The sequence below is a fragment of the Motacilla alba genome, chromosome 1, assembly GCF_015832195.1.
Source record: "Motacilla alba alba isolate MOTALB_02 chromosome 1, Motacilla_alba_V1.0_pri, whole genome shotgun sequence".
In the NCBI taxonomy this organism is placed as follows: Eukaryota; Metazoa; Chordata; class Aves; order Passeriformes; family Motacillidae; genus Motacilla; species Motacilla alba.
Genome location: NC_052016.1, coordinates 21,476,960 through 21,496,928, shown reverse-complemented (window position 1 = coordinate 21,496,928; position 19,969 = coordinate 21,476,960). Strand labels below are relative to the sequence as shown.

Here is a 19,969-nt window from a genome sequence, read left to right as displayed (position 1 = left end):
TTCCTAACAGTCATAAACGGAATATGTAAAATATGCACAACTTTTCTCACTTAAGTTGCTGTGCCCTTGGAGCTGCGTAAGCTGACACAAGACTTCTGTCTTTCACTCCTCAAGCCATGCACTTTTCAAGTCTGGAGCTTGCAAAGTGTGAGGAAAAGAAAGTCTACTTGCTCTGTTACCCAGTTCATGAGCAGGCAGAAATCTAACCACCACCACTTGAAAAAAGAATAAAGCAGCTCCTGATTTCTGCTATCTCCACAGAGGCCATTTTCATGATCCCAAATGTGTCTGTCCTAACATTCCCTACTCTGTAAACAGAAAGACCTCAAGGCTGACATGAATGATGAATTCAAGAACTGTACTTTTGCTTCTTATGTGCAAAGATAATTTTCCTTAACTTTCTTCCCTCATGCCCATCCTACTCCTGTATACTATAATTTATTTCTTACCAATCAAGAAAGAAATGGGGAGACAAAAAAAAAGTCATAAAAAAGAGATTAATTTAAAGATATTGCAAAATGTAATACAGATAGGGACATGCTATTGTTCTGTTGCTCATTCTTGTATGTGGCTGAAGGAGAGTTCTATTCATAACCACTCTGTCTTTCAATGACCTTGAAAATACTTAAAGAATACTCTGCCATCTTGGAGCACTTCTCTGTTTTGTATTACAAAGTGAAGCAGAAGTTTATATACACATAAATATTCCATAAATGTCCCTTATCTATCTCTAAGTAGACAAGCAATGTACAATAAATGTGGATGAATACAATACACTTGAAAGTCAAAATTTGCAGCTGCACCATGTGTCTCATTTATCAGTTATTCATACCCAATAATGCATTGCATCACTCTTTGCTTAACAAGATTTACCTTTACAAGCCATGTCAGCAAGACCTTTACATCAGATCAGCTGTTCACCATAAATTTACTTGAGAGTGTGCAGTTATGAAAAGCCTGAGAGGTCTAAATAGGAAATAGACCAGAGCTATCACTACAGCACCAGGTGAAATAAATTTGGAATGACTTATTCTCCATTTAATTTCTTACTAAAAGATTTACAACATATACTTGCAATCAAAGTACCTTCCATTTGTTCCTACAGATTTTTAAGTCTGTGTCTTGAGAAAACCATAAATCACATTCTGCAATGAGCTTTGGTTGATCAAATGCAATTACAAACACAGAATTACAAGAAAAAAAAGATTAAGTTCATATAGTGGTTATATCTGCATAAAACTCAGTTGCTTTTAGTTATGAACTCATGCTGTGCAGTAAATTGTCTGGATTCTCTTCACTTCTCATGACATTTTATTCACCTTTAAATGTGAAAAGTACATCTCATTCTCCTGATGTTTCAGGTCTGTATAAAAACCTGAAATGTTTAAACATCGTTTTCCCTTTACACTTCTCACTTTCCATTCTCTCTAATCCATCCATATAATTTAGTTTAAGACATTTATTTACAGTTCAACCTTTTCAACCACAAGAGACTTTTACAGCAAAGATTTGGATGGAGTCCAAAATTAGTATAGAGACAGAATTAAAGAGCTGAATAACTTTCTTACATGCAGGTATATACCCAAAATAAATTGGATTAAAAAGTGGCATTTGTCCTCACATTTATTTGTAGCCTACAGTAGTTATAAAACTGCATGCATTCTTTCACTTTTGTTTTTTTTTAATGACAACTTGCCATTGAAAGTTTCATTGGCAAATCACATAATGCCATTTTATCCCAATAATTAAGTTTTTTTTTAAAAAAAGCACTTTTTATTCATATTTTTTGTATCAGGTCTTTCAACACTATAGCTTAATAGTGTATGTACATATATATACATGCAATTCGTGCCTTCTTGTAATTTCAAAACAGGTTTTAAGTTGAGAAAACGATTTTTGAATTAAAATAAATACTCAGTTTCCTTGGATAAAAAAAGTTTAGGCTTATCAATATTATCATTAGATATTAACTGATTAGAGGAATGATCCACAAATTTTTTGAAAATATTAACAATTATTGCCTACTGAAAATGGACAATCTCTTAAATGAAACCATTAATTTTAGTCAAATTGACAATGATAATAAATATGACATAATAAAAAAGTTGGGTCTAAAGCAACAATATATTTTTGGGGTCTAGCTTTGTAGGAGTTTTTGATCCATGATTTTGCTGTTTTTAAACTTCCTGCCTAACAGTCTGATAAATGAAGAGCCATATCCTAAAGCTCAATTCACAACAGAGATTTTTTTTTCCTGAATGGCTTATGCCATCATTTAACAAAGACAAAAACCTCTGAGTCTTCAGGTACTTCTAGATTTGTGGTGTACATACATAGTATTCCAGAAAGGCATAAACACTCCCCATGAATAGCAACTGTTATTGTTAAACTGAATGTGCTCACAATTCATGTCATACTGAGTCAAATCTGACAGATATGACAAGGAATTAAATGTCTCAAGATGTATTTTCCTCCTGGAACAGGCTGATGAAAGCATTTTTTTCTGCTTTTGCAGCTTGCAGTAGAAATTAATGAATTCTGCCTTGAAGATTTTCAACTCTGAAAGTAATTTTGAGTGCTGACCTCGCCTACCAAACTATTTGCAATTTATTTCTGTTTGATCTACGAATTATACAGATATATTCTCCTTAATTATTAAACTCATTAGAAAAAATATTTAATTATATGGGATTTATATCTCTCAGGAATCTATTTGAAAGTCTTCCTGGTTTAATGGTTAAGTATTGTTACACTGGGAAACTGTTTCAGTAATCAGTGGGGTACATACTTTCATGCTTTAGTATAAAAGAAGCAGAAAATACAAAACCTGCAACCTAAGAGGTAATTAATTTGAATTCTTACTAATCTGTCTATTAGATTTCCTCTCAATTTCAGTATTAAGAGATAGTAATTGCTTTGTTTTATAATAGAAAAAAATCTTCTGCCATAATGGTGCCTCTGAAATCTCAGAGGAAATCTATGCAGAAATTCTTCCCTACGAGGACAGTGAGACCCTGGCACAAGTTTCCTAGAGAAGATGTGGACATCCCATCCCTGGAGGTGTTCGAGGCCAGGTTGGATGGGGCTGTGAGCTACCTGGTCTAGTGGAAGAGGATTTGGAATGAGATGAGCTTTAAGGTCCCTTCCAACCCAAACCAGTCTATAATTCTATGATTTAATAAAATTTTGAAGTCTTGAAGTCTTCTGAAAGAATGTCTCTTTATATGATGTCCACCAAAATGTCCTGCTAAAGGACGGAAAATGAAATTTAGTTTTACCCAAAAACTTTTGTCTGCACAGACAAAAACAAAATCCCACAAAACCCCAACTCTCCGACCCCTCCCAAAAAAACCAAAATAGACACCACACACCACACCATTTCAGAGTTTGGAATGTTAAATATATATATATATATGTATATATATATAATGTAAAAGAGAAAATGGAATGACTTTTTAAAAAAAAAATTACTGGTTTATGTTTTGTTTTTACTAAGTACTTTTACGGTGAGTTGCCTACATCATCGATACCTTCTCATTGGTATAGCGAATTCAAAACTAAATAGCACAATACAGAGGGAGGGGACTTCAAGTTTTGATTACCTCATCAACATGAGCATGTACATAACTTCCTCAAACTTTAAGGATGTGTAGCAAAAGGAGCAGCAGTACCAGGCAGAACAACCAGCACAGTAATTTAAGAACATGTCTTGGGTAAGAGAAAGCACTTATCTTTTATAATGCACCTTAAAACCCAGTTAAATGTATGTGAATAAAATAGCAGAGACAAGACCTGGTTTGAAAAAAACCCACTCATTTCACAAACAAACTGCTAAATATGAAATTTCCATCCACAGAGATATTTAGAACTCAGGGCAAAGCCCTATCAAAACTTGGAATTTGACCCAGCTGCTATCTGGGGGAGTTGGAGCAGCTGATGACAAGGATCCTTTTGGGACCTTTAGGAATTTAGGAAGCTAAATTATTCTAGAATTTCATGAAGTACATGAAATGTAGTCTACTCAGATGAAAAAGGAAGTAAATAGAAACTGCTGAGATTTGAATGTGAAATTACAAAGAATAAGTTATTTCAGATTTGAGCTATAAGTTGTTAAAACCCAGAGTGAAAAAACTAAAGTTATGTTGAAAGCAAGTATTTGCATTGGTGCTTGTAACTGGATAACTCATTTTTAGCTGAAACTGAAATCTTAAATTTATTGTTCTTTCATTTCCATATATTTAAGATGCTGTACAAGCTCAGATGCTTTCCTTATGCTGTGTTTATTTTTCAGAAAAGTAATATAATGCAACTTTTTTACCTGTCAAGGGTTTTCTTTTCTTCCAGAAAGAATAAATATTTCAAGATTTTGTTAACTAGAAATATTTTTCAGCCTTTCATTTTGCCTTAAAACAGAAAATTGTAAAAACATATTTCACTTCTTCTTGCCCACAGTCTGATTATGCTATCACAAGGCTTCAAAAATTATTGTCTCGTTCAATAAAATATTCCCTAAAGAAATATAAGCATATGTTGATAACTATCTTTGGTATATTTTGATATCACAGCATGAAATATATTTACAAGTAACACTTTTACTATTGAATAGTATTAGACTTGGCACAGTATTTGTAAAGTTTCTGCTTTCTGTCATCCAAAAAAGAATCTCTAATATCAAAAAAACCAATCTTGACCATTGAAATACAAAACATAGATATAGATTCAAAAAAGCATCTGGCATAACATGTTGATTTTCCATACCTTTCTGTTTTCCACCCCAAAGTTAGGAAATGTATGCACAACTTTAGCATAATTTAATTTGTCTATTGCAGAAATTATCTTATGCTATCCTATAAGAGCTAAATTATAATTCCAGGGATAATTTCACTAAAAGGGTTAAAACCCAACAGAATATCTCATGAAAAAAATGCCAAGACTTATAGGTGCCAGTAAAGTTCAGAGACTTTGAGCTTGTGGGGTTTTTGGATTGGTGGGTTGATTGGCTTCGTTTGCATATTTTAGGGTGTCTGTGTTTGGTTGATTTGGTTTGGGGGTTTTTCTGTTGTTTCTGTTTGGGTTTTTGTTTCCCAGAAAAATAAATGAGAGGAGACATTTCTGAGTTTTAACATCCAGTCATTTCATGCTGATATAATTGTTCCTGATAAAAGAAATTTTAAATTATCTAATCATTATACATTTGCAACTTCTCTAGAAATTCAGGAAAATTAGAACCTTCCTCAAATGTCTCTAAACTCAATGAATGAGAAGCCTTGCTTTAAGAAGTCTTCCAGATTTATTAAGTTTTTATGTGAAACATAAATGATTGAATTTTAAAACTTAAAAATTCATTTATTTAAATTTTGCCTAGAAAATTCACAAGATCAATACTTAGAATTAGGAAAAAAAAGAAACTCTGATCTGGAATCTGAGAATTTCCAAACACAAAGTAGTTTAGAGGAAGCAAAGGTGGGAGGTGTGTGTGGATGTGTGTGGGTTATCGGCTCCACAAATCCCCAAATGTGTATCCCTCTTCTCCAAGACTGCCAGCCATCTACCTTTGCCAGAGATGAATTTCCACGGTAATCTGAATCTGTATTTAATGTATTCCTCATGTTGTTCTATCACCAGCAAATTGAGTAGCACTAGAAATGCAGAGACTGTTTTTTCTTTGTATTTCACTCAGAAATATATAATGTTCTGAAAAAAAAATCTTTATCTGCCTACCTGTAAATTGAAGAACAAAGGAAATAAAGTGTTTTGTATTCCTGTTGAAGACACTAAAATATTTTCAGAGTGCCCATTTTTCAGGTTTCAAGCCTAATTCCATAGTGGTTTGGATTTGTGTAAAAGTTAATTTTTACAAATGCATTATCTGCTGCCTTTAAACCAGAATTGCTAATGTCTATAATGCTATCAAAACAAAAAAAGACCTTGATGGCTTTTCTATTAGAGTTAAACCAGGGGTGCTTTCTGAGGGATTGAATGTGAAGAACTGAATTTCAGGGACTCTATCTTGTTTCTTCCTTGGAAGTCAATATTGCACAAAATGGAAAAATAAAGGAGGCTTTTTCTTGTGAAGTCTTTGTTGATTAGACAGAAACAGATCAGTTAATGTCCTTTCTTTAAAAACAAAATTGCAAAGAGGATTGTGGTAAGGTAATTTTTCCCTGCACTGGTATCTTACACCTTGTCTCTGGTTTCTTTGTGCCTGCAAAAGAAAGCCTGGCAAATTCTCTTCACCCATGGTTATCCAGTTGCTGATGGTGGATGGGCACCTTCCCACACTCAGGGATTTTCCAGCTGTCTGGGTTAAAAAATGCAAACTGTCCTTGGAGAATTAATCCACTACTACCTGTATTTCTGCTACTTCAAGATTAGTGGGTTTCTTTTCACTTCTGACAGAATCACAAATGTCTGGGCCCTGAGAGGATTGTTCCCTGCTCACTCACCTCCCCTTGAGACTCCGATCAACAGAGAACTCCGCTGTAAAGTTGGATTTGCTGGTAGCCTTCAACAAAACTATTTTCATATTCAGAGGAGCACCCTAAACAGTGCAGAAAAATCTCACTGCCATTTGCTCCCTGATCTCTTGCTAAAATATGAGAGTGTTGATTATGATTTAAATCCCTTAATAGACTGAAATTGGTGTATCAGATGATTGCTTCACTTTCTGTGCTCTGCTTCAATAGCTGCAATCAGCACAGACTTTCAAATGAAATCTTCTTCATTATAAAAGACAAAGGGGAGAGAACAGGGAAATAGATATTCCTGGTTACAGCTCCAAGACTAGAATTTTCTCCTTACCTGAAAACAGCTCAAAGTAATAAAGTTTGAGACAAAAGTCACCTTCAGAGGGATTTTTGAAGAAAAGGGAAAATGAAGAGAATTGCAGACTGGATTTGCATAGAAACCACTTCATACTGCCTAATCATCCTGATTAAACTTATTTGTATTTACTGGATGATTGATTACAGAAGAATACCTAACAACTTTGATAAGCATCTATTGTTGTTTTCATATAAATAAAACAATTATAATCTTAGTTGTAAAAGGTTTTATACATAGCTATTGGATCATGACCAAATGAAAATTAATAACTTGCTAGCATTAGGAGCAATTCTTACCCAAAAAGTTTTTGAAACACCTATTAATCATCTATTAATGCTTTATTTCTAAACTTGCTTCTGTAGCCACATTTCTGTGAGGCTTGTTTAATTTTAAAAAGCATTTTTCATTATTTTTCTCACTTTATGGTTGTTTTTTGTTACTACATTATTACATCTATGTTAAGTACATTATTCCTTTAAGACACAGTAGAGAGGGAGCAGAAGACAGTTTAGCCTTGAAAATCCCTGTATTGGAATTCTAACAGTCTTCCAGGCACAACATTTTCCTGCATGTAAGTTTTTCTGTCTCTTTCCCTCGACGGTGTTTTTGGAATTGGCACATTTTGTACATTGTGCCAAGAAAGGTCTGCAGTTATACCCCTCATGAGTTAAATCTGACTGATAAATAACCATCCTGTAGAATTTCAGAATATTTTGTCACTTACTACTGGGAAAAAATCATGGCCCATGCATTATGTATGCATCACCACTTGAGATGTGCAAGCAGTTATCTGTCCCTGTGTAAACAGCATTTATATCTGAATCTTAGCCATAAACCGTCCCTAAAATGTGAGCAGATGGAAAAAGTGGTTTTGTTTCCATTAAGGAATATTGACTGAGTGTAGAAATTATGATGATCCAACTACAAATGGTAATTACAGAAAACTGACTGCATTCTAATCATCCTCCTCTTAGCTGAGATGATGTTGAGGAAAGTGGCTCTTCATTACCTAAGCACAATCAGAAACTGTCCCAAGAACATGTATTTGTTACTATCCTTTAATAAAGTATCCTAAATGTCTCAAAAAGATGAAAGAAAAAAATCAAAACAAAGCAAAACAGCAGTTTCACACTAATAAAAGCTTCTCTGAAAAATATTTCATTAATTGAAAATACGGATTTTGGAGACGGTATCTCAAGATTATCTTAACACGACACTGTAAGTAGGGTGAAATATAAATGCAGAGAATTTTAAATGGATGTTTTAGAAAAATTGCTAAAACCCTCTGAATGCTCAGGAAACATGCAAAGACTCAATGTTCCAGAAGGATTCCATTTAAATTTAGCAGCATTTCCTTTTTAAAAAAGCACACTAATTTTGTTTTTTGACATCTCCATTTGTAAAACTTTTTCTGTTTTGGATTGTTATGTCTGTGCTTTGGTAAAATGTTTTGGTTTTCTGCCTTGGCCCTGTAGTACTTCACAAATAGAACAAGTTTTCAACTTATTTAAAAATATCTGCAGGGACTTATGATAAAGGAAACCAGGTCACTTTTGATTTCCCTATACAACTACATAATGTAGCTTCAATAAGATTTATGAAAACAAGATGTCTTCTGTTCAGTAAATGTTTGACAATCTGAAGTAGTTATTGATTTCAAAAATGGTTCAGAGAGCAATTCAGAAAAAAAATAGGATACAAAGACTCAGTCTTTTTATACAGGGGTATATCAGTAGAGATTTCAGAAAACATCATGAATTAATTATGAATGTAATATTAATTTTTAATATTTCCCAATTTCAATATTTATTTATTTACTAAATGACTCTTTGTAGACAAAGATGGCTTTTCAGGTTGTATTCATATTCACTAGTTTTTGTCATCACTTGGAGTAGTTTTTGGTAACATATGCTATTAAGAGGTATCTTTAATATGTCCAAAATTGTGTGACCTATTTTGTTTTCTCAACAAAACCTTTCAGCATACAATTAGGAGACAATAAAATGAAGAAGAGAACACATGCCTGCAAGATGGTACACACCCTGAAATTGTCCATTAGAAAAAGGAGAGTCAAGTATACAAAGGAGGATGTGGGGAAATAATATGACAGTATGCAGGAAGTAATACAGCTCTCTGCCAAAGAAATGTTTGATATGAGTTGGAACGGCAGCAGAGATCCTATATGCTCCAATCTCCTTCATGGTTGTAATATTCGCATAAGGACTGCGGGTATTTGTACCCGTCACTTTACTCCAATTTTAGAACCATAGAATTTAAACAAGTCCTGGACCAAAATGATTACAAGATCAATTCATGTTATACAGAAAAATCCAAAGTGAGCAACAACAACCAATGCTGAAAGAATGTTTCAAAAAGAAAGTGAATTTTTGAAGAAGGCAGCTCCAGTCAACTCTAATAACAAGGCTCTGTCAAATTACACCTTTCCTGTTGTAATCAATGAATATTTTAATAAACTTCCCAACTACAGAAATAATAGGAAATTTTTATAGGGAGCAAGGTGAATATGTTTTTTTGCAAATTTAATACTGAGGACATGTGTTTGTTCTGGCTTTACAATGAAATTAATCATCTGTGTGATTGACTGATTGACTCTGTAGTCAGTGGGTTTTTACTCATTTGAATACCATGCACCCTACTATGCAGACTGGTCACTTCAGGTTTTACTATTAAAAATAGTTCATATCAGAAAACAATTTTTGCAAATTCAGTGAAGGAAGCAGCTATGAGAATAAAAGGCTCTAACTTGATCTGCACCATTGCATGAAAAAAAAGGAAGAAGTACACCAATATCCATGAATGCGCCTGTCCTGCAAATAGAGGGCAGGCACGTCCTTCTTTAGATCTTCTATTATTGAGAGAAATGCAAGCTTTGCTGGAATAAAATGAATATTACTATGATTTGCATTATTACATTTATACACGCAGTTACTGTGTTGAGCTAAGAAAAACAAAAGATAAGGAGTTATAAACCTTTTTTTCAAACGTTTACTAAATGTTCATTATATGTTTCTTTGATATAATTCTGTAATTTTGAACTTGTTCAGTTTAGTGCAGAATTTTTGTATTCCAGTATGTGAAAGAGAGAGAACATATTTTAGATTTGCAATATTTTTTCTCCCATGACTCTGCTGATCGCTGCAAAACCATTTACCTGCTGAAGTATTATTCAGAAAAACTGTTGAGGCTGCCTTAAGTAGCACTGAAAATACCAAAAAGCATATTTGGATACAAGAGTTAACATTACTCTGTATGAACTCCCCAACTCATCAGGGGCCTAAAGAACTCTTGTCTGTTTGGGAAGGCTTGTGATCTTTTCTGGCAAGAGACATGCAAGTAAATACCCTTTTAGAGAGCATTTATTGTTTATTGAACAAACATGATATGCTTTTGAAACAGGTATCTCAAATATTAACTGGTATGTAGAAAGTTACTAAGTAGCACAAAATCAGGAATTAGTGCCCAGGATTAAATATTATATAAAACTTACATAAAATTATTCATTTAGCTGCATACATAACGCACATTCTCAAATGCAATGTCATTTCTACTCTCTTTGAAATGTATAGCTTCAAAAGCTGGCTTTTGGCTGGACATGAAAAATGGAAAACAATTGTAATTTTTTTGAAAAAACTAACAGTTTACAAATTTTCAAGACTATTTCTAACTGATGTAGAGAGGTCTGCACTAATACAGAGATACAGCTACTGGACTAAGACAAATAAAGAAACAGTTAAGAAATACTTACAGTATTTTCATTAGACATTCTTCTCAGTTAAAATGGGTTTTTTTTGTATACTTACTTTGAACTCCATGGGAGCGAACTATTTTCCAGGTCTCCGAGGCTACCTCTTTCACATCCACTTGGTAGTGGTGAATGGGCACACCTCCATGTGAATCTGGCTTATTGAAAGAAACCTTGGCAGTGGTTTGTGACAGCTCTAAAACTCGTACTCCATACGGATTTGATGGCACATCTGCAAAAGTACAAACACTGGTTAAAAATCAGAGACAACCAGACAGACCTAAGCAGCTGATTACCCACAAAAGTCTCCTTAGAGTCTTTAAGGGAGAAAAAAATAATATTGAATATGGTGCAATAACATTTGTGTTAGATAAACAACTTGAGCTTTCTACTACAGAGCTGTAAGAAAACCACATTGATTTCCTTGTATGCTAAATTACTGCAAAAACCTTTTCCATTTTTGCCTTTATTTTATAATATGATCTTTCTCAATAGCTACTTTCATCATATGAAAATGTAAGAGATCAGACTGTTGATGGTATAATTATGCAAAAGAGAATAACAAACTTTGTATCAAATTTTACAAAACAAACAGTTACAGCTAATTAGATCATTCAGAATCTAAATTCCTTTAAATAAGCTTATGAAAAAGGACCTTATAAATAATTTAGTCATTTTATGGAATTCTGAAACATGGATGAATATGTTACTCTCTTTTTCTTTTTTTTTTTCAAAGATTGTATTTCAAGCTATTAAGAAAATATGTTAATGGAAGATTTCTTATCCTCTATTCAGCTTAAGAACTAATTTAAAAATTAGATTGAAAGAAATATTTTCTCTGAAATCAAAAGCAAAAGTATATCTTTCAAAGAAGAAAAGATCTATGGAAATAAAGCAGGTGTTTGTAGGTGTTGAAATGCTACACATGAAACAAAAGCAAAAAAAAAAATTGGAGTCAGTGCATCTTTAAGAACAGAATTATTACATTATTTTTATGATTTTTGATCAAATGCACAGAAGTCAAAAGACTAGGTTTTCTAATTGTCCTACATTTTAAAGAGTTATAAAAAGTGATACTGAAAATGACAGGAAGAATTTTAATTCTGTGGACAGAATACCAGGGCTTTGAAACACCATTAAAAATTTGTTTTCTGATCCATCTGAAAATTATTTGCATACCTTCTTCTAGATTTGACATTGCTTTTGTCTCCATGTTATAAAAGATATTTTTGTAAGGACATGCCAGAATTTGAGCCAAAGCCTGTAATTCAGTTAGTGGGTAATGAACCATTTACATAAAATATTGTCTGTATTCAAAGACTGTCAGACAGTGGTGAATAAAAAGACATCAATCTGAGCTTCACCCAGCATTGGTACTTGAATAAAAATGAGACAAAAATTTGTACAAAATATTAAAGAACAGATTTAATGATATATTCAGCCAAAAATTCTCAGGAAAAGGACACTGCCAAATCTGGTCTAAAGGCACTGATTTCTATAACCTCTTAACTATCCGAAACTTAATTTTTTTTCAGAAGATCATCTCTGTCAGTTGTCAGACTTGAGTGTTCTTATGCAAATATCACACCTCTTACAGCTAGAATTTCTGATTCCAGGTCTCCTGAAACCTCCAATACTTGCTGTTCACGGGGTAAAAACCAGCACAGATTTTATTTATACGGATAAGAAATTTGTAACATCTCTTACTTAAAGACACAACTATGTGAATACATTACATTACAGATTTTAGTAGAATTCAAGTCTCAGCTTGAGGGATTCAAACCCTTTCCTATTCCAGAAAACAATTATCAGGATATGATAATTATCAATATATCAGGGATTTTGCAAGAAAGTTTCACGTTTCTTAGAAAGGGATTGAAGATCTGTGATCAGATAGAACATGACCAAATGTAACTAGTCTGCTATGAATCCATGGAAACACAAACCTGGTTTTTGGATCCCTTTCTAAATGGGTCAAAAAGTTGGGGGTCTTTAGAAAAAAGAAATTATGTTCAAAACCATACAGACTGTTTTTTTTCTGTGACCGCATAGAAGAAGAATGACTTATATGAGTTGGTTTTTAAGTCAGTTTTCACCCCAAAATCAAAAGAGGATGAGGATTAGAACCAACTTGAGACCAATCCTTTAGATTCTCCTCAGAGCTCAAAGAAATACTTATTTTTTCCCCTATATAGCCATTAAGTACATAAGCACCACTCTGTGTACAGATGCCTTCTCTCCTGAGCACAAATAACAGTTCTGAGAAGAGTGGTAAAAATACAGTGTAAGAAACCCAGCCAAGCAATCCAGGGCACCATAGCAAAATGGCACTGTATGAGTCATGTAGACACCATCCCTTGGGAAGATGAATATCAATATTCAGTATTAAAGATGAATGCTCTTTGGATTCAATTACAAGCTAAAAGCTGCTGTGGATACCTGCAGTATTTAAAATAGCTTCTAAACTTCTGAAAATTCTTTTTCTCACATTAAAAGTGTTTAAAATAAAACAAAAAAACCCCAAGGGATGAATGAATACCTAATTTCATTCATACTACTTTTATATAGGTTTTTGGATTATATTTTTAATAAGCCAATTCCCTGGTGCTTCTGTCTGCATCAAAACAATTATTTGGTCTATAGTATGAATCAAAAATGTGTTATTTCCATATGCACTCTGTTCTTGGCTTTCCAAATGTTAAGGAAACCTCTCTTCCCTGTGTGTTAATGCCTCTATGTGGTTAACTATAATAAGCATGGCACAGGGAAGATGAAATCCTTCAGGAAGAACTTTATGTTTGCTACTCCAGATTCTAGTATAATTTCTGCCAGAGGAAGATATGATTCCAGTTGATAATAAGCATGAAATGAAGCTCCTTTGAAAAACTCAGTATGATATTTTGTGTAACTAGCGCAATGCAATATGTTTGGAACTCACTGAAATGTAAAATACATCCACAATACTATTTTAAATATGCGTCTTACATTCCAAGCCACCCACACATGCAGGTAAATTTTATGCAGTTTTCAAAGTTGAATTATATCAGTTGTAAGGAAGAGAGTGAATTACCTGAAGAAAATATAGATAAGACACATTCCTGGTGAAAACCAAAACCAAATACTAGAAATACCATCAAGATTTATTAAATACCTACTATCTATTTCCAGCTAGGCAGATCCCTAACTTTTTTTCCCCAATGAAGATCAATAACAGCATAATGAATTGAGTCTAATTCTGTGGTTGTCTAATGAGTATGAATTTGATCATGCAAGGTATACAGCTTTCAGGTCCTCATCCAGCTAAACATTCCTGCATTTGAGCTGTCCCCTGTCAGCTGCAATTACTTGGAGCATTGCCGTGATTTTCATGTTAGAATTGCAAGGCATTTGGATCAATATTTAGCAGGAGTGAAGAATAATTTGCAATACTGTGTACTCTGAGGTCTGTGCCTGGAAGGATAGAGCTGTAGATTTTTCTTGTTCTTTTTCATTCTAAAGCCAGCCAGCAAAATTAATCTTAGAGTAGGTTAGCTACAGGCAGTGATCACTAATTCATATACTTTTGTATATAAGTTGAAGGACTAAGTAGAGGAAAAAGGAGGGGATTTACTTTCTATGATTTAAAGATCACATAGTGATAGCAAAGATTCCAGAATACTTCCTTGGAAGTTCTGCTGCTATCTTTTTTTTTGTCATTATACTGCTGTCAAAAAAAGAGAAAATTCATCAAAAATTTAGCCTTTAAATTAGAGGCATAAAACGTCCCGACAAGTGTCAGACATTTTGTCAACTTCATCTTTCCACAACATCTATTTCTCTGTCCAAAATATGACTATATTTATGTATGTTATTAAAGAACTGTGAGGAGCCAATTCAATTTTGATTTCTGTCTCACTACTGGTTGTCAGAGGCGTGTGGGGGAGAGGGTGCCACTTGCTGGAGGCAGCCAGGAGAAGATGGAGGAAAGTCTTCCCTTGTCTCTGGGGAGACTTTGCCTGGTAACCACCAAGGACGCTGTACTCCCCAGAGAGGTTTCGCCAATCAGATGGTAAAAGGTCTCCAGCAAGAGACTGCAGTGGAAGGTTGGACTGGGCCAATCCTCTCCTGTCAGCTGGAGAGACTTTAGGAGGAGCCAGGGGGTATAAAAGTAACTGCTCAGCAAGCTCCTGGGGGCTTTTAGAGACTTGTCTTTTGGCCAGGGGCTTTTCGGCTTTGGGCTTGGTGACTGGGGCTTTTTGTGTCTAGTTTTTTGCCATTTTTGAGTCTGGGGGTGTTTTGGGTCTTGTTTTTATGCTCTGGCTCCAGTTTTTGAGGTATGCTTCTTGCCCTGGCCTCAGCTTGCCTTTTGACTCTCCTGCCCTTGCTGGCTCTTGCTCACCCTCATGTCTGTCCTGCCTCCCTGTGTGCCTGACCAAAGCCCTGCCTGCTTTGCCCCCATGTCCTTGCCTCTGGTGCTAATGCCTGCTTTTTGTCTCTGTCACTCTCGCTCTCTCTTCCCCCCACCTCACCTTCATGCTTTTCCATTTTCATGCCTCCTGTCTTTTTTAGCCCTCTTTAGTAGGGCAGCTCCATTTTTTGTTTGTTTGTCGGTACCAACAAATGGTTCTCAGGTACAATATTGTCTTGGTTGACTTAATTTCATTCTAGACCATCTATTTTTAAAAGGACTCCTTGCAGTTCCCCACACTGGAACACGACTAGAATCAAATAAAATCACATAGTACCTCCAAACAATAGGTGTAAAATTGCACCTCATCTATTTTGTACCCAGCACATAATGCTGGTTTGCACAAATAGACTTTGTGATACAATGGCCTAAATAGAATTGGTTTGGTTCCAAAAATGGTATCACAGCTGATAGAGAAGTACACACAGAATTATGAGTTTGTATTTGCCTCCACTGATGTGTAAAGTCTCCTGCAATTATTACCAAACTTGTTCAATAAATGACCACTTTTTATCACTAGGGATTTTTTTTTCAAGCTATTTTTGATGGCTTTATGGAAGAAAATAACTCCCTCTCAAGAGTTTAGCAGCCCTGGTATAAACAGAGAAAAGGAAGTGATTCTGTGAGAGTGGGTAGCAGGCTCAGGGACTGATCTTCCAGTCAGCTCTTGTCTCCTGACTCCTATCAGTATGTTCCTACTGCAGTTCTCCAGCTTTTCCTCATTCTGTACATCTGGCATATATATTGATGGAAAAAAAACCCATGTCTAAATGCTGAATCTAAATAGCACCAGGACCTTGGCAAGGAAAGAGATGAGGCAGGAACTAGAATTCTGGAGTCAAAAATCTCTAAGAAATAGCTTGTGCTTGTACATCCTTAGAATGGGAAAACCCCTCAATATTAGATCTGTGTATATTTCTTTTCCCTAATCTCTGAGAGTTCTGAAAAAATAAGCATTCAGTTAGTAAACGAAATTCAGTTAGTAAGGCCAATGCTGGCAAATAAATACATAAATAATAAATTAAAATAAGACACATGCACTCAAAGCAAAACACTGCTGTTGTTGATAGTTTCATACCTATTCTAATTGCAAATATGTTGCTGCTTGGTTAATTTTTAAGTAAAAATCCTTTAGCTGGTGCAGCTATTATGTGAATGGCAAGTTTTAGAACAGCAAGCTAGATTTTAGGTCTGCCCATATGTTTTTTGGACACAAATGGGCTTTTGGCCCATTTATTTATTATTTTCTTTTTCATTATATTATTCCTCAGGGAAAATTAAGTCCTACTACTTTGATTTTATTTTACCTGCATGGAAATGCAAATACTTGGCGAAAAAAGGAACATCCATTAAACAGCAGTGAAGTGCCACCATCAAAACTACAGACGAGTAGTCTGTTCAAAATTTCTAAATTTGATTTTGTAGTCTTTGTCAGTTGTCAACCAGCCTTTTCATATTTTGGGCATGACTTCATTCCATAAAAGAGGTTACAGGGTGCATATTCTGTGAAGCTCAATTATGGTCTTTCCCTTTTGCTTTTTTTGTCATTACTTCCCATATTCACGACTTTCTGTGTGCACAGGACGCTTAAAGAATATCTAATTCAATAAAGTGGTGTAGGAGTTCTGAGTATTTAATGACTTTTTGGTTTTTAATTCCCTGTAATATTCCTGTAGAAAGGAAAAAGATAAGTCATACAGCTCTAGCAGATGTAGCATCTCTCATTTGCTCAGAGAAGCTGTGGATGCCCCCATCACTGCAAGTTCTCAAGGCCAGGTTGGGCAGGATGTTGAGCACCCTGCTCTAGTGAAAACTGTTCCTGCCCACAGCAGAACTTTTAAACCTTACGTCATCCCAAAATATATGGAAAAAGGGGAAAGGAAAGACTAGGAAGAGTAAGGCTATGAGATCCATAGAGGTGAATCATAGCTGACTTTTTAGGGCTCTAGACTCAGCCCAGCTATACATCCAGCTATGTAAAAATCTACATTAATATATAAATAAAAAAAGAAACCTTCAAAATTCTCATTTAGCTCGGTGTCTCAACCTTGAAATTTACCATTTTAAGATATTAAAATACCTATTCCAATAGCATAATACTTAATTACTGACAGCCATATGACTTACTATTTACTTACACGAAACATTTGAAATAATTATACTCAACAAAACAGAAGAATGCTTTTCTAGTTCCTACTGGCTCCCTGCATAGTGGTATTTCACATAAACTATGCATAAACTAGATTTGGACAAATCTAGGAATATTTGTGCTCACCTCAGCCTCTGAGACCGTTGGGGCAACCTGCCAGCTGACTTGGCTTGCCAAAATTTAAGCCTGACTTAGATTAAAACCAGAGTGTAAGTAAAGTTCTAAAATGCAAGTTGGGCTGTTGTGCTGACATGAAGGACCTAATTTGCAGTTGCAACAAGTGACTGTGGTTCTTTTCACATTTCATATATTACACACATAACATTTTAAAAGCTCGGGTAATGAAAAAGGAGGTCACCCATGTGTTATTTTTAGAAGTTCATTGCCACAACAGTCATGTCATGGGAACATCTGATTAAGCTTTCAACAAAACTCTGAAGTTTCTAAGCAGGCCATCACCTTCCATAATGAAACCTCAAATACTCTGCAGCTTCTCAGTTGTTTTCAAAGGTTTAAATGGAATTCAGTCTGATTCAGTAACTCTGTATAATCCAAGTGAACAGTCATGGTTTTTCTGTCATAGAAATATGGCTGTAAATTGCACATCAATTCTGAAATAAATCTTCCTTTCTAAATTCATCACTAAGTAATTTCTTAAGGAAGGCAACAGGGATAAAGATAATGGAATTTTGACAGTATGATAACTTTCTAAGTAGCATTAAATTAATAAAAAAGGTAGTTTGATTGTGCTGAAATCCAGCAAATCAGAGAATTGAATGTAACATGAAGGAACAAGTATTCCTGCAGAATTTAAAAAGAAAACCATTTAGCAAAATGATCATTATTTGTGATCAAATTTACCTTACCACCACACTTTACTTAATACTGTTTTCTAGCTAGGAATTATATTTTTTTTTCCCTGACAGAGCCTTTGTAAAATATTCTATGCCCCAGCATCTGTATTTACAATCAAAGCCAGGAGGCAAAGCAGGCTGCATTGAAGTGCATGAAATGATTTTATAGGCTTTAATATGGGAAATATCAATCATTAGGCCTTCCTAATTAACCAGAGTGAAGGGACCAAGATAATACAACTAGGGAGAAAGCTGCATTTGACATCTTACACCTGTATCTATAATAGTGGTTTTATCCTTCGTATCCCTGATCATTTTCTATTTCTAGCTGATGCCAGTGTACGTGCAAAACTTGTAACAGTGAAATACATTTTTGGGGTTTTATTCCAAAATCAAAGTCTATTGAGAGGCAAATATCAATCTTAATATCAATCAAATATCAATCTTGATAATAAAAATATCAATCTTTCATGATACTGAATATTATGCATTACACCACTGTTAAGTAGTGCATAGCAGGTAGTGCATAGTAGTGCACAGTGACACTCCAAATCCAGTTTTGCCAGCCAGTTTATTATCACTACTAATAAACCTGCTTTTCTTTTTTTTTTCTATTTTCTGCATTTAATATAACTATTTAGAATATTCCTGTGTACCTCATGCTTTACATGATCTCTTCCCATAACTCTCTTTATCCTCATTGCCCTTTTTGTTTATAACTACAATACATATTTTTTAAGTCTTCATTGAGTTTCCTAAAGAATTGCCTCAAAAAAAAAAAATAGAGCAAAACATGGCTGAAGTAGAGAATATTATTCTGTTTAAAAAACTTGCATCGGTAACATATCTGATATAGTTGTATTAAAAAGCAAAAAAAGGTATTGTAGCTTATTTGTTTTTCCTAGCATTCGCAGGGGTGCTCATGTGTGAATTTTCTGAAGTAAAATGACAAAATATCATGTGCTTTTTCAATTAACTTTTCAATGCTGATATTCTTTATTACATTTGATTAATTATTAAATTATAAAATCAGGAGATATATACATAGCTAAAATTGTCATCATGTAGTACCATGAGTTGTGATGAGACATTGTTCTGCAAATCTAAGGAAAAAAAAAATCATTTCAGAGAATATCTGTTGAAATGCTCTCCCAGGTGTATACATTTATGAAAAAACAGCATACAGTGTCAACCACAGCATTTTCTCATGATTTTCTCTCCTGAGAGGTAAGACCCCAGAGGGATGCAAGGGGATTTTCCTTCCTTTCCTATGATTTATGTTCATGGCTTCAAGAAAAGCTTTTTTTTCTCGGTGGTCAAATGTAGTTGTCAAAGGAAGGTAAGATTACACCACAGCTAACACCCCAAAAAAGTTGTAAAATGAAGGATAAGGGATGTTCTAAGTGATGTAAAATTGTGTGTCATAGAAATTTGAACCCCTCATTTTCCATTTTTTAGACAGCTCAGCAATTTTCATGGTGCTTCAAAACCAAAAGATATATTATAACAGAAATGTGTTCTAGAATCCTATAGAGATGATGGGAAAAACTTTTAAAACTGTGTAGAAAGTCCTAGGAGACTATTAATAAATAATGCGGTTTTATAACTCCTGAGACACCAAAAGAAAATAATTGTCCTATGGAGCAAAAATTCTCAAATAATAGCAGCAGGCCAAGTCAGAGAGCTTCCCTGTGACTGGATGTGCATGCTTCAGCAATGCTCCCCTAAAAGTCTTCCTGGTAGGAGTCTAAAGTTGTATTTCTATAAAAAATAACAACAAAAAAACAACCAACCAAACAAACAACCCCTCAAAACAAACAAAACCCCCAAAACAAAACAAAAACATAAACAACCCCACCAAATCAAACCAAAACCAAAATACCAAAACAAACAAAGAAAAAACCCTCAAGAAACCTAGACCAAAACTTGCA

The 19,969-nt window shown here is 34.5% G+C and overlaps 1 protein-coding gene across 2 annotated transcripts in view; it reads right to left on the bottom strand.

The window, feature by feature from the left end:
- Positions 1 to 19,969, bottom strand: part of NCAM2 (neural cell adhesion molecule 2) — a 276,541-nt gene that overhangs the window by 57,637 nt on the left and 198,935 nt on the right. For both annotated transcript variants that reach the window (XM_038156028.1, XM_038156020.1), the window contains exon 12: positions 10,647 to 10,820. In XM_038156028.1, the coding sequence (XP_038011956.1) occupies positions 10,647 to 10,820 (174 nt within the window). The remainder of the gene's footprint in view (positions 1 to 10,646; positions 10,821 to 19,969) is intronic.